Source organism: Montipora foliosa, chromosome 3 (assembly GCF_036669935.1).
Source record: "Montipora foliosa isolate CH-2021 chromosome 3, ASM3666993v2, whole genome shotgun sequence".
NCBI classification, from domain to species: Eukaryota; Metazoa; Cnidaria; class Anthozoa; order Scleractinia; family Acroporidae; genus Montipora; species Montipora foliosa.
This window is the reverse complement of record NC_090871.1, coordinates 7151541-7166411: the sequence shown is the minus strand read 5'-3', so window position 1 is coordinate 7166411 and position 14871 is coordinate 7151541. Positions and strand designations below refer to the sequence as shown.

Here is a 14871-nt window from a genome sequence, read left to right as displayed (position 1 = left end):
TTTTTTCCTCACGGCATGAGACAAATGCTAATATAATTAAACAAAAATATGTCGGGATATGCATCTTCTAAGCTGAATTACCGCGGGTCACTATCACAAACCGCTTCTTTCCTCCGTAGCAACCACTTGGTACAATTACGGCCAGAGTAAAATTTTCCCCTGTTTTAAATAGCACATCTAAATCTTTTCGTTTGCCTTTACAATTTCATTTTTCGACTAATACCCTTGCCTATGCAAGATGTCAAGTCAGCTTCACAAAACGACCCACCAGAGCATTCAACATGAAGTACTAGAAATCACGTGATCGAATTTTATGTCTGCGTGGAAAACCAGTTATGTCATGTAGCTAAGCATGATGTTCTTTTTCAAGTATGGATCATAATATATATAACAGTAATAAACCTCTTTCCTTGCCTGGTAGTCGAGCAGTATCTGATGAAGAATTAACATTGAAACTAATGTTTGGAGAGAAATTTTCGTCTGTCGTGTCACTGGTGATTTGCAGATTTCTTTCTACCTACACGAGCAGGTTGTCTACAAAAGGTCATATATATTGGCTTGTGAGACAAATTTGCTTATTAGCAAATCAACCAATGATAGATCGACAAGTTTCCCGAGTCCTACACAGACGGCTCATAAGATTTGTTTGTTTGTCTGTTTGAGCTTTAAACGAGCGAAGACTTATAAGCGCAAGTTTCTTTACAACTGTGAAGGTTGGTGGAATTATTTTGAATTCATTATAAATTGACTTTATTGCCTTGCCGACGCCTTAATTGGCGTTATTGCCTTCACCATATTTTAGATTGATATAACTCAAGTTAACTTTATCTGATCTCATATATATTTATCAGTGGGCTCTCGAGCTTTCTTATCTTAGATTTTGTGCTGTTGACGGGTATGCCTTTGACTTACTTTTCCCATAAACACAATTTCGAAATTTTACAAATGAATGTTTACCGAGTTTATTACCAGAACGAGTAATTTCTTAGAAAGTTTAAGTTAAATGTTAAAGTGCCACGCCCGTCAGTTTCATTAGATATGCACTGAGTAGTTACAAAATGACCCGTCGACTAATCAAACGACAGTATGGTTAAATCTAGTGTTAACTTGATTTTCCCCTTTGAAATAATCAGAGCGCGAGTTAGGGCAAAATGGCTCTCGTCATAATTATCCCTGACAAACATTTCCATTCCCGTCTTTCAAAAGAATCTCGACTGGATTTGATTGTTTCGCTGTGCAGTTGATGATCTTTGATAAGCTAAGTCACCGCGGTTCATTATAATGCATCTCCACCTATGCTACATGTTCGCTGAGTAATATTGACGCGGCATCTACAGTTTTTCGTTTGTCTTTCTAATTTCATAATTCAATTAAAAATTCTCATGGTCAGTCTACGATAACCTGTCCAGTCAGCAACACAAACGGAACCACGAAGGAAATCACGTGATTGTTTATCATGTCATGAGGCGAAGCATTTTACGTTCTTTTTTAAATATGTATCATGTAATTAACCTCTTTTCTCACTTGTGATCGGTAAATATCTTACTAGTCACACGAGCGGGTTGTCGAAAAAATACATCATCGGGTAGCAAATCGGCCAATGATAGATTGACAAGCCATCTGACCCCTACTCAGATCTTTAAGCATCGTTAAGCAGCTCCCTGAGATAAGATTTGTTTATTTGTCTGTTAAGGCGTAAAACAAGAGAAAGCTCGAAAGCGTTTTAATTTCTGCACGAGTCTTAAAATTGGGTGGAATCATTTTGAAGTCCCTTATTTTAAAATTGCCTTACGTGGATGTTATTTTTTTCAGTTATTTTTGTTGTAGGGTTTCTGCGATATATAAAGAGCTAAAGGTTTTGCCTTGTTGGAGGTAAGTTAAAACATGTTTCCCTACAGATTGCTCATTGCTTCGCTTACTCATTAAGCGGCCTTGGCCTTCCTTTGGTATATGCATGTATATGTACTTGTCATATAGGAACAAAATTTCAAATTTCTATAAATGCCTGTTTATTGGGACCATAACCAGAACAAGAAATTTCTTCACAAAAAATTAGACTAACTGTTTCAACATGAGCCACACCCGTCAGTTAAATAAGATTTCCGCTGAACAGTTATAAATTAAATGACGCTAGACAAGTCGAGCGGCAATATGGTTAAATCCAGTGTAAATTTGCTTTCTCCTGTGAAATGATCGGCGCACTAGTAAAGGTAAATTGGTCCATTCCCTAATTATGGACAACAAGTATTTCCATTCCTCTCTTTTAAAAGAATTGGATTTGACTATTTCAGCTGCGCAGTTAATGACCTTTTGGAAACTCTTTGATCTTTCCTCTGTTTTAAATACACCACACCTACAATTATTCGTTTCTTATATAGCTGCGTTATTCGGCTACAAATGTTCTCCAGTTGGTCTTTCTTGATCGATATACTTGATCGATATCATATCAGATTTTTTGTGTTCTTGTGGAACAAAATTCACGGCTAAAGGTCCTTAAGAGTAAGCCGGTTCTTCCTTAAATCTCACTCACATAGAATGGTATTTCTAACGATTGAGCCTGCGAATTAGGTAGAAATAAATATTTTGTCGGCACGTGATACGACAAGGCCTGGGCCCGAGCATCATGGGAAATGATGCAGTGGTATATAAGAGGGAGCATAGCACGTGATATCCATCTAGGCCTTCGGGACCAACTGTCGACCTTTGGCTGATTCTAAGTTTCTTTTTCGTTTTAAAAGCCACCGTCACGCAATGAGCTGAGGGTTACAGCCATAAGCAGTGTGTCTTCATTCGAGTCGTAACATAAAATTTATTTTGCTTGAGTTGTAAAGCCTCGTAGGATGGGCCGCTAACTGCATAGAGTTTGGGCCATGGCTCCTACCCAGATTTCCTGTCGTATTTTTCCCCAAAAGGGATTTTTGGCAGGTTAATTTTTTCTGGCCTCCGTATAACCGCAGTAGTATCTTTGTAAGCGGTTGCCCAGCTCTTTTAATCTCGACTTGTTAGAGTTGAGATGTCAGTGCCCTATACCCTATATTGAGTGTGTAAGGTTTTGCTTTATACGAGGATTGTATATGGTGCATGAGATACGAATGTATGTATGTATTTATCCCCAGGGGTAATGTACGCCTCGGGTTAGTTCTCGGCAGGCATCTCAAAATAAACTTATTTGGTTTACACTTCTGTGTTATTTGTTGTGAAGTAGAGACAAAATAACTTCTTTTCATTGCTGGCAATCAAGCATTATTTGGAAATAAATTTTCCCCAGACGTGTCAATTGAAATCCGCAGATCGTTCTTTTTACACGAACAGGTTGTCAATGAAGAACGTCAATAGCTAAAATTTGCTAATTAGCAAATCGCCAAATGATAGATCGACATGCTTCCCGACCCTAACTCAGATCTTTTTAGCATTGTTAAGCAGTTCCCTTAAATAAGATTTGTTTCTTTGTCTGTTAAATAGTGTTACGAGGGAAACCTTGGGAGCGTAAATTTCTTTGCAACTTTTTAGGTTGGTAGAATCATTTTAAAGTCACTTATAGCTTCTTATAAATTGCCTTTCTTAAATATATTAGTCTTTTCAGTTTGTGTCCTCACATGGTTGTGGCAACAAACTCATGCCAAGTAGATTGAGTTTTTCCTCAAGTATAGATCACAAGCAAACGTCTTTTCGTAGCTGTCATTCAAGCAGTATTTTGTTGAAGAATGAACAAAACACTTAATGTGAAAGGTGAATTGATCAACGTGACACGAGCGTGGAGCAAAGAAAAAAATCTGAGTCCCCGACATTTACCACTTAAAACTACTCACGATGGCTTCGATAGTGCTGATCCTAGCTAGCTGTATGCAGGACGCCTGTCACAGTGAACTCAGCTAAATGACCTTGCTTACCACGAGTTTTCTCGTAGCTCAGTGGATAGAACGCTAGCCTGCAGAAACAGGTGTGATTTTTTGCGTATTTTAGGCGAACAGAGGCGAAAGCGAGGCGAACGCGAGACCAGCGCGAGGCGCGAGTGGCGCGCGAGGGAAGGAGCGCTAAAAAATCCCGCCTGTCGCCACAACATTGTTCAAGCTGTTCCGGCGTTCAAATATGAACGTGGCTACCCAATTGGTTACTTTACATCACTTGATCCTCGAATGTTTTTCCAAGACGTAACACGATCACGTACAGTGATTTGAATCGGGGGGGTACACCCATATATGGGCTATATAGGTATGTGCCGCGGGATAGGGTATGGTTTTTGAGGTTCTCGATGCTTAAATAGGGTATCATTTTTGCCCCTGTTGGCATAGTGTTCCCGGTGTGTTCCTTAGATAGGGTGCCTAAATTGTATCAGCTAAAAAAGCAGTGCGTAAATACCCAGGTAAGCGGAAAAGAAATAATCTGGTAAAGTTAAAGTATTAGCAAAGCGATTTTATAAAGATTGTGTTGACCCGTTCAGGCTATTTTTAGTTTTTGTTTTCCCTTGCATAGGGTGTCATTTTTTGGGTTTTTGGTATCAATTTTCGTTTGTTTCATCCTTGAATATGGTCAGGGTTTAAGACCCTTCGCGGCACACACCTATCCGAAATTTATGGGAGTACCCCCCCCCCCCCCGAATTTGAATCAACAACAGATCGATTCGCGCTGAAATTGTTCGGTGAATTTAACTGGAAATACGGTCCAATAGGACTCCTCTTCAAGCTGTAGCTCATCGTTTATTTCCGAAGTTGCCTCCTTGGCCTTCCTCACCTGTATGAAATTTCCTGCGACCCATCCCCAATTCCCTTCGACGAAAGGCCTTCGTAAGACAAAACAGAATTTCCATTTTTGAACTAAAAGAAATAACATTAAGAAAACACAGGAAAATAAGAGGGAAAGGCGTTAGTAAAAACCAATTTAAAAACAAGAAATCTTATCGTTTCTTTGCCGCGTGACGGCGTGACAAAATATTACAGTGCAGCGAATGAAAGAAAATTGTAGATTAAAAAGATGACGAAAAACAAGCCAATTATTTTGAGATTAATCGTATTTAAACGATGTTAAATTAGTGCCCACTTAGGTCTTTTCTCAGGGGTTCTGTAGTAACTAAATAAGACTCAAAAAATGTATATTTTAACGAAACGAATAAAGTAAACAAACAAATCGCTGAGGTCGCCGCATTAAAATTAATTATTCAGAAATTCAGCGTGCAAAAACTCCTGTTCAAATTAAAACCTTAAACTCCCAAACAAAGGCAACCAAAGGAAAGAAATGGGACAGGAAGTTCAGTACCAATAAATCTTCATTCAAGATGAGGAGAAAAACCTATCTAAAGGCTAAAAATGTTCAAAATTCGCAGAAGTGCTTCGCTGCATGACAGCATATTTAAAACTAAAGCGAAAGCTTGAGTTTTAACCGACAACTTTGGCAGTCATTTTATCGGTTGGGCCTTACCAATCGTTCTGACAGTTGAATTTAATTTTGAACTAATACAGGAAGCTGCTTTAAATCCGCGATCCGTTTTCAAAGCACACAGATCGTCACGCTATTCGAGGCTGTTGAAGGAAGGAAAAATTCTTCACCAGAAAGGCTTGAGAGGCCTCTGTACTGCCTAATATTCCATTCTGAGGGCACTGAAACATTGATTTGCGTTTTTCCTTTCTATATCAAGTCCCAAAGAAGTATAAATTTCTCCGTCAAGACCTTGGAAGTATTTGACCCACAACGCGCCGTGATCACACCACTGTTTTTCTAACACTGTGATTGGCTGGTCAGTGAGGGTGTGTCTGGGGGCGGACGAGCTTGAACAATGGTCTGGGGTTAGCGCTCCTCCCATCGCGCGCGACTCGCGCTTCGCGCTCGCCTCGGTTTTGCCTCTGTTTGCCTAAAATACGCAAAAAATTCCGCCTGTTCTGCAGGCTAATGGAACGCCCGCCCGATGTTTGAGAGGCCATGGGTTCGATTCCTGTTGGGGACTCAGCTTTTTTTCTTTGTCCCACGCTCGTACCATGTTGATCAATTCACCTTTCACATTTTATTACCGAGCTTAAAATTCACCATTCACCATAGCACTTTTTCAAAATCACGTGACATTTTATCGTAATAGGCAATATTCTTATTCTCGGTATTGTACTGGAGCTAGCTTGAAATGGAGGCTCAGCAGGGGAATATCATTTGCATTCCAAAAGACTCCCCGCATTACCCTCGGTTGCAAGCTAGTTCCAGTTCAATATCAAGAATATGAATATGGCCTATAAGACAGTTCGCGTCATTCTTGCACGCTGTTTATTGGACAGTTGTAATTGAACGAATTCTTTTCTCCTGCATCTCTGTCAAAAACAAACCCAAACCTTGTGTTTTTATTTATGGTCATTGTTATAGAAAATATCCTGCAAAGGTTGGTCAAGACAACGTGAACATAGGCGTTGTTGCTTGCAATATTTCGGCTGGCCAACACCAGCCTTCTTCAGGTTTATTGAATGGATAAATGCTAGTAACAAGATCTTTATATTTACCGGAAATGACATAAAAATGCTACGTGATGTGTTATAAAAACGGAAATGCATAAAAAAGAGGAGAGAGAATAATACATGATAACAAGATGAAAAAAACAAAAGAAAATTAAAAGGTAGCTAAACTAAATTACATTTCATCTCTTCTGTTAAGGCCTGCAGGCTCCAGTGTTTTTCCTCTGTGTATGAGGAATGCCTCACGAGCCTTTCTGATGGAGTCACGACTAGTGTGTAGTTGTTCGAGCGGTATAAGGATCATGTGATCCTCCGCGTGACCACTGGTCAGGAAGTGTCGTGAAACCGCAGTGGGGGTATAACTACAAAAGGGGCTTATAATAGGTCGCCTATGTTCATTAAAGCGGTCTTTAAGACGACGTTTGGTCTCTCCGATGTACTGAAGATTACATTTAGTGCACTGAATCATGTAAATTACATTAGGGGTTTCACAAGTAATATGTGATTTGATTTTGAAGGTTTGTCCAGTACTATAAAAAGTATATTGATTACGGCCATCCTCAATAAAAGGACAGGCGGTGCAACTAGTTTTATTGCACCGAAACGAGCCGGATGGAGACCCAGATTGGTCGGTGTAAGTAGGTTCCGGCAATTTAGCTCTAACTAGAATGTCACTAATGTTTTTACAACGCCGGTAGGCTACTAAAGGGAGATTAGTAAAAACATTTTTACAGCGACCAGATGAATAAAGCACGTTTGAGTGTTTGTGAATTATACGGGATATGTTAGGTAAAGCGGGGTTATAGGTAATGACGAACGGAACAGTATCTGTCTGTTGTTTAGCTTTGGGTTTAAGAGCGTCGTTCCGGGAAATGTCAGAAGCACGTCGTATCTGGGTTTTAAGGAAATTAAGTTCGTAACCTCGGTTGACGAGGTAGTCCATAAGTTCCTTACAGCGTTGTTTGTAAGTGTCATTGTCGGAGCATATGCGTCGAAGGCGAAGTGCAAGGCTATATGGAATGGAACGTTTAGTGTGGGTGGGGTGGCATGAGGAGATGAGTAAATATTGATGTTTGTCAGTGGGTTTAGTGTAAAGATCGGTTTCTATGAGACCATCCTTGAGTGAGACCATCACATCAAGGAATGAAATATTTGTGAGGGAATGCGAACAAGTGAATTTAATGGTGGGATGAAGGTTATTGAGATAATCGACAAATACTTTCAGTTTATCTGAACCTTCAGTCCAAATAACGAAAATATCGTCCAGAAATCTGAGCCATGTATGAGGTAGATACAGTGCGTTAGTGAGCGCGTCCTGTTCGAATTTGGCAAGAAAAAGGTTGGCAAATGAAGGAGCCATTTTGGTGCCCATAGCAGTACCGTGTTTTTGTAGGTAGTGTTTGTTGTTAAATGTGAAATTGTTCATGTTGAGGATGATCTGTATGAGGTCGCAAAGAGTTTCCGTGGGGATGTCCTTATCGTTGCGTTTGCGAAGGAAAAAGCGGCAAGCCTCAATACCTTCACTGTGAGGGATGTTGGTATAAAGAGAAGTGACGTCAAGCGTGACAAGTATGGCATTGTCGGGAAGTGTGTTGATTGTGTTCAAGTTGGCAAGTTTGTTAAGGAAATCAGTAGTGTCTTTAACGTAAGACGGAACAGATGTTCACGTTGTCTTGACCAACCTTTGCAGGATATTTTCTATTTTAAAGTTTTTTATGGTGTGGTCACGATCTATTTTGATCCAACGTAGAGCAAGTTTTGATCGTACACGGTTTTTGCAGTGGTTTAATCCTTAAAAAGTCATTGTTATGGTTAACAAGATAACACCTACTTTTTATTAAATGGTATCAGGATTTTAAAATGAAAAAAAAGTTGGCTCCGGTTAAGCGTACGACTACAGAACAAATTAGACTCAACTTTTGTCACGTGTTTACATTTTTTAGTGTTTGGAAATCTACCGAAATTTTCGGGTGATCTTCGGCAATCTTCGGAGGTCTAAAGGTTACCATCGAAAAGATTCGGAATTGTGCGGATGATCGTCAAAAATTTCCGGAATTCTTTCATTTCCTTTCGGCCATCACTTTTTTCGTGCTAACTTCGGAAATAACTGATTTTCAATCGTATTGCACTAATGTCGTAGTCGGCACTAATGCAGCGTGAACGCTACACTCCGTCTTGTTTCTTTGATCAGATCTCAGTAATTTTTTGAAGTATCAGTAGGCAAATCTATTCGATAATATCCAGGTCAAAGTCTGACTTAAAAACATTTGACTTACTGATTTATTTCCTAGGTCTCCTCTAGGAGAATAGGTACATATATTTTTTTCTGGTTTCCGTAACCAAGGGTTTTTACCTTGTAGGGTGACTAGCCCTCCGACCAACTCCGATGGAGGGGGTTAGTGTGTTATCGGAATTTTCCTTCCCCAAGGTAGTTGCCTTGCTGGGCTAACAGGTATTACCCCCAGGGTTATGGTTTGGAGTTTTCCATCTCCTAGATAGGCTGGTTCTCGTAGCTAGTGAGCCCCATCTGCCCTTTGCTGTCACCAGCCCACTTCCTGAGCTGGTTACCCTGACGTAGTTCACCCGGTGGTTCGACACCGTTGTTCGGGGTGTGGCCGTTGCAATGCCTGCAACTTCTGGGAGCCATACATCAGAGCTGGGTGTTGCATGTGGACCAATGCAGTTCAGCCACCCTGAGAAGGGTGCGACCACCTCCCGGCAAAGGTACAACCACCTGCAGACACTCCGTCCACCCCTTAAAAACATTTAGCATTTATTTAAGTTACTGATTATGACTTACATGCTATTCCGAATACGAGATCACAGGTACGACATCGGAAAATTCGCTGGTTTGAACTGTTAGCACATTTGGTGAAACAACAATATGCTACGACTTGTTCAAGGTTTTCAACATTTGAGCTTCTAAACTTGGGTACCTTTATGGGCGGCTCCCTTTTATCTTTATATTCTTATCTGAGTATGTAAATGCTTTATAACGTTAAATAGGAAATCAGCCCTACAGTATTACTGTGTTCTTTCTCATTTGTTTTTCTCTTAAAGGATGTTTGGAGACAGATTTCTGTTTCTTGTCTGTACTGGCGTTGTGTTGTTCCTGTTGGACTTCGTATCAAGTCAGGCAAGTCGGAATGCACGGACTCGCTTCATAGGTAAGGAGCCAATTAAGGAGACCATTTGAGCAGCAACCTGGGGCAATTACGTTTAATTTTTCTAGCGCCTGCCGCCTGTTGTTTCACGCTGTCGAAAACCACCAGGCAGGAATCCGCTATTCATCACCCAACCAAACTCCTGGAACAAGTTGTTTATACCAGTGACTTGCTAGCTACCTGAAAAACCAATTTCTAAGCTTCATTATGGCGCAGTGTTCGAATACTAATTCCTCACTTTAGAAATGAGAAGAAATTTGAGTCGAGTCTCATCTTTTAGTAGTCTGTGGAACTCGGTTACTGGGGACAAAACAAAAGTTGAGAAGCCTTTTACAATAATAGTCCCTTAAGAGCCTGTAATATGAAAAATGTATTAGATTTCTCCTCAGTTTGCAATGATCGTAGACTACGAGTAGTCGGTTTTTGTTCCTGAAATCCTTGAGCGAAACTCAAAATAGATTATGCAAATTAGGGAAAGAAACAATGAGGGAATGGGGAGAGACAGGAAAAAAAAAACGACTACGGAGGTTTCTTTGTTATTCAAATTCCCGTTTCTAAGAAGCGGGAAATACTGATTGGATGATCACCTGTCAGTCTGTTAATAGATACGTCAAAGTTGCGTGTGTGCGTGTGTGTATTCAGTGTAGAGCGTTCTCGCGGAAACGTTTCAGTTGAAATGGCAGCAGTTACGGGCAAGTTTTAGCGCCGATTTGCGAGGAAAAGCTAAGCAGGATAATTCTAAAGCCTGAACAAAAAGAAGCAATTAAAACTCTTTTAGATAGAAACCACAAAATATTATAACACGTAAAACAGTCGACAGACTTGCGGGTGAACATCTACATTTGAAGTGCCAGAACGTGCAAACAAAAGGTATAAACCTAAACATCGAGCACAAGGGACAAAAAAGTCGATGAAATTGATGCAAGAAACACAAGATCGTCCCTCTGAGACAAACTTATAGCTTTCCAAAAGGAAAGCTACGATTATTTCTGGCGAAGCCGGACAAAAATAAATATGACACCCGTGATATGAAGCAGCATAACTTGCAACAGTTGACACAAAACAAAACTGCGAGGCTTCCTGGCCTTTACGTTTTCGTCCTTTTTTCGGAACACTTTTAAATGATGTTTCAGGCTTCATCGCTCATTCCATAATTAAAAGGGTTTACAGTTAAACCACTCACAGAAAACGCACACAACTAACTGATTCGAGTTGCTTACAATCGTACAAGATCGATTACACAACAAATAACATTGCCGCGGAATGGCATCATTTTTCAAACTGGGCGGAACCATCAATCAAACAGGTGTTAAAGGCGGCAAATCGAAAAGATCAAAATACCATCGCAGTCTCTTTCTTTTTCCTTTTTCTCCGCGCCCACGCTTCTCGCGGCTTACGGCTTCGCCGCTCGCCTCTTGATCGCATATGCTCGAGAAACTTCCAGTGGGCGAGGAAAAGAAAGAGACTGCTCGCAGTCTACAATGATCGCGACATACATGGTGCATAAAATATATAAAAGGATTGATAATGATGTATAGTTCAAGGGTAAGTCAAAGGAAAACAGATGACGAAATTAATGATCAGAGCTGACACACTTCAAGGCCTAAAAGCACTTTGGCCTTCTAACTTTACATTTTTTATACTAATGGTTTTTCTTATAATTTACCCTAAGTCAAAAAATCGGAAATATTCAGAACGCAGGACATAATGACGTTATTGTAGCTCTTCTCTTAATTCCTTGAAATTGTGAAAAAGCCAATATACAGCATCAAGTGCAACTAATCCTGCTGCTACATTGTTATCAGTCTTATAACTGAAGTGGTTATACCGTATAAATATTTTCAATTATTATTAAAACATTCTCAAAGCTAAATCTAAGGTGAATTATTTATGCTAGCAAGTGTTTGTAAAACTGAAGTACATAGGGTAAGCGCAGTTTCCACTTCTGTGTAAGGCGCGTTCCAAGCAATTCCGTTAAGATAGTCTTAAAACTCATATCCTGTTTTGGCTATGTCTATGGTGCGTGTCTATTGTGCAGGATCTTAGGGGAGGGGGCTGAGATCAATTCGACGTTTAATCTTTTCACGTCTTGTAACATTGCGTATAAACGCCATAACGATATTCTTCATATTAATTGCTTTTTGTAGATCACGAATGCCATCAGACTTTGGATTTTGAGAACAGGGATCAAAGAAAATGCTTTAAAGCTCACGGCGGTTCAAAACGAAAGGTGTCCAATTGCGCGGCCAAGAACGGGACATACTCTCTTAAATGGCAATACAATTCTCTGGGGACACCAGCAACACTGAATTACAGCCGACCATCAAGCTTTGCCATTGCGGGTAAAAGTCTTCGCTCTGGAGGTATTAAAATCTGGCTTTACAAGGAAACGCGCTCTATCGGGAAGAAGATGGAAATCAACCTGATTGGTGGAAATAGGAAGGCTACAGCACTAGTGGGATCTTTCGAAGTGAGCTTGGAATTTACGGGTTGGAGAGGAATATGGGTGGCATACAAAGAGTGCATAGCGTCTCTGAGCAGCAATCCAAGTTTAACTGGAGTCAGTTTTGTGTTAAACCATACGGATACCATCTACATTGATTTGTTACGTTTTGTGGATCGCATATCCTTTCAATCTCGAGATAAGATAGTTCCACCCTTGAAAAAGACTTTGTACAAGAAAATGCACTCTTTTCAACAATCGTATCGATGGAGTGAATTTATGCAGAATATAATTACCGGCAATCGCCAAATTGTTATCAGCCCTTCAAAAACCTTAAGTCTGAATCACATCGAGAGTCGCCTGAGAAACTTTTATTTTAATGAAACTAGAACCAGTTATGACAATGACAGTTATTATATAATGGAACGATGGAAGTCAATTATTAAAAGTATAGACAAGGCGAACAAAGAATACGACAGGCTTGATCTTAACTTGACGACGGTGCGGGGCTGTACGACAGTGGTACGTGGTCCTCCATTGTTTTGCCGTAGGAGTGTGATGGGAATACGAACTTATTCCCAAACAGATCCAAAAAGGAAGTTTAGCTTTGTTATGGATAAAATTATGCTTCCTTTGGCACTCGAATTTTACCTCAAGTCCCGCCAAAATGAGCTTATTGAGACAGTAAGGAGAGAAACCCCTCGCTTGAACTCGGCTAATTCGGCTCAAGCACTCCAAAAAATTTGTGGCAGTCGCTCAAACAGACAACAAGAGTTTGAAAACTACCTTAGTGGAATAGCTGGGAACCCGTCTTACACAGAGCTAGATGTACGTCGCTCATTAGATTATATAAACAAGGTACGTCTTCAAAGAATCATAAATCTCCTGGATTATGTAGAAGATCAAGGTTGGGCAGATGGGAGTGCCATAGGTTCCTTGGATCACGAGATGAATCGCGATGGCGCTGGATTTATGCACACTCTTTTTTTCCTAAAAGAATCTTTGCATGCGAATTCTGCAAACAAAAGCAGACTGTTAAAGTTAATAAATACATCAAAATGGTACAATGACTTTGGAGAAGTGTATCAAACACCTCACTTTGAGTACAGTGGAACAACAGCTGACATAATGATAACTATGATGCTATTTCGCCTGATGATAGTGTTGATAATGCCAACTGGTACGGACGACGAGATCAAGGCAAGACAAAGGGATATGGATGCCTTGAAAAAATGGATGAACAACGCTTTGACGATCAACAAAGCGTTTGGAGGAGTAATCAAACCTGACTATACCGGTTTTCATCACATGGCATTCTACGGATCTGCATACATACCTCAGGCATTACATACGGCAGCTCTAATACAGTACCTACTGGAAGGAACTGACTTTGAGTTATCCCCCACAGCAAAACAAAATTTGCAACAGGGACTTAAAACCCTGCGAGTGATAGCTGTGAAATATTCTACCCCAAGTAGTGTTGGAGGTCGTTTTCCCGACTTCTCGAAGGCAGTTCTGGCCCAAATACTTCCTGCGTATGCTTACCTTAGCATTTCTTATCCAGGGGCGCTAATTACATCTCCGACGCCTGGAATTACCGTCTCTGACCTGACTGGAGATGCGAAAATGTTCCTACGCTTATACCAGACTTCGGACGAGACAGTAGAGAAGTACCTAACTAACGGAAATATCCACGCAGGAAAGACATACATGAGCACCCTGGGATCTGTCGACATAATGAAATCCGTAAGTTTATTAGAAGAATTGTATTAGCTTAAATGCGTTTGAACTGAATGGAAATTATAATTAAAACTTTTAGATTTTACAAAACCAAACTCAAATGCTAATTGCAAATCTGGGCCCCACAGAATCGTCTGCATTAGAAAGGAAAACGGTATCTTTTAAATTCTCGGGCGTTCTGAGCCGAGCTCACCACTTGCTAATTTCTTATTGTCTTAGAGAAGTGAGTTCTGTGTTCAGCGCGTACATAGTAACGCCAATTTGAAAAATTGAGTGATTAACCCTTCCAGCTATGCCTATATTCCGTCGCGCTATTTTTTCGCTTGTCGCTCGAAGGAGCACGAGAAAAGAGTGTATTAGATCAAACACATCCAAAAGACCACAAGGGCCCGAATAAAGTCACGTCATTGTTTCAACGTAATTTGAGAACAAAAGTCGACTGCAACTGGCAACAGTTCCAGCACTTTTCTAACGGCTATACTTTGAAGGATAAATACTACCTCTGTTTAACAAGTGATGCTACAATATTGGTATCAGACGATAATCATTGGTAAACAACTTTCCGTCATCCTTTTTATATAACAGGTTACCATAGCAACAATACACCTGCTAAGGATGGTAAGATGCAACCTTTGAGAAAGTTTAAAAAATTCTGTGGGGTGGGTTCAGAGCCCCCTTAAATTTTCGAAAACTTATGGTGGCTCTGGACCTACTCCACAGAATTTTTTTTGAACTTTATAAAAAGTTGCATCTTATCATGCCTATTACAATTCGATAATAAAAATAGGGGGCGACGAGCTTGTTTTTGAGTTATAAGCGCTTTAAGCTAACATTGAGGGTGTTTTTTAATAGGTTGTATTGTGGCTACGGTAACCTATTGTGCCAAGAAATTGACACCAGTGTGTTCACCAATAATAGGGCAGTTGTTTGATACCATGATTGTGGTATCAACCCATATAGAGTGGTTATGCCGGGTTATGATTATCATTGTCCATAACGGTTATGCCGTCATATTCATCATAGCCTGCATAGACTTTCTGGTTGGTGGTTTGGCAGAATTTTTATAGTTTGGTAAAATCTGTAGTTCTCAAAACAT

The 14871-nt window shown here is 40.2% G+C and overlaps 1 protein-coding gene across 2 annotated transcripts in view; it reads left to right on the top strand.

The window, feature by feature from the left end:
• Positions 1-527: 527 nt before the first annotated feature.
• The window catches only part of LOC137994445 (chondroitin sulfate ABC exolyase-like), a 16039-nt gene continuing 1695 nt past the window's right edge, over positions 528-14871 (top strand). Inside the window, exons 1-4 of one of the 2 annotated variants that reach the window (XM_068840019.1) lie at positions 528-713; positions 1813-1872; positions 9489-9595; positions 11740-13781. In XM_068840019.1, coding sequence (XP_068696120.1) covers positions 9490-9595; positions 11740-13781 — 2148 coding nt within the window. In that variant the 5' untranslated portion in view covers positions 528-713; positions 1813-1872; position 9489. Of the gene's footprint in view, positions 714-1749; positions 1873-9488; positions 9596-11739; positions 13782-14871 lie in introns of those variants that run through there. The other variant, XM_068840020.1, reaches the window with a different exon arrangement.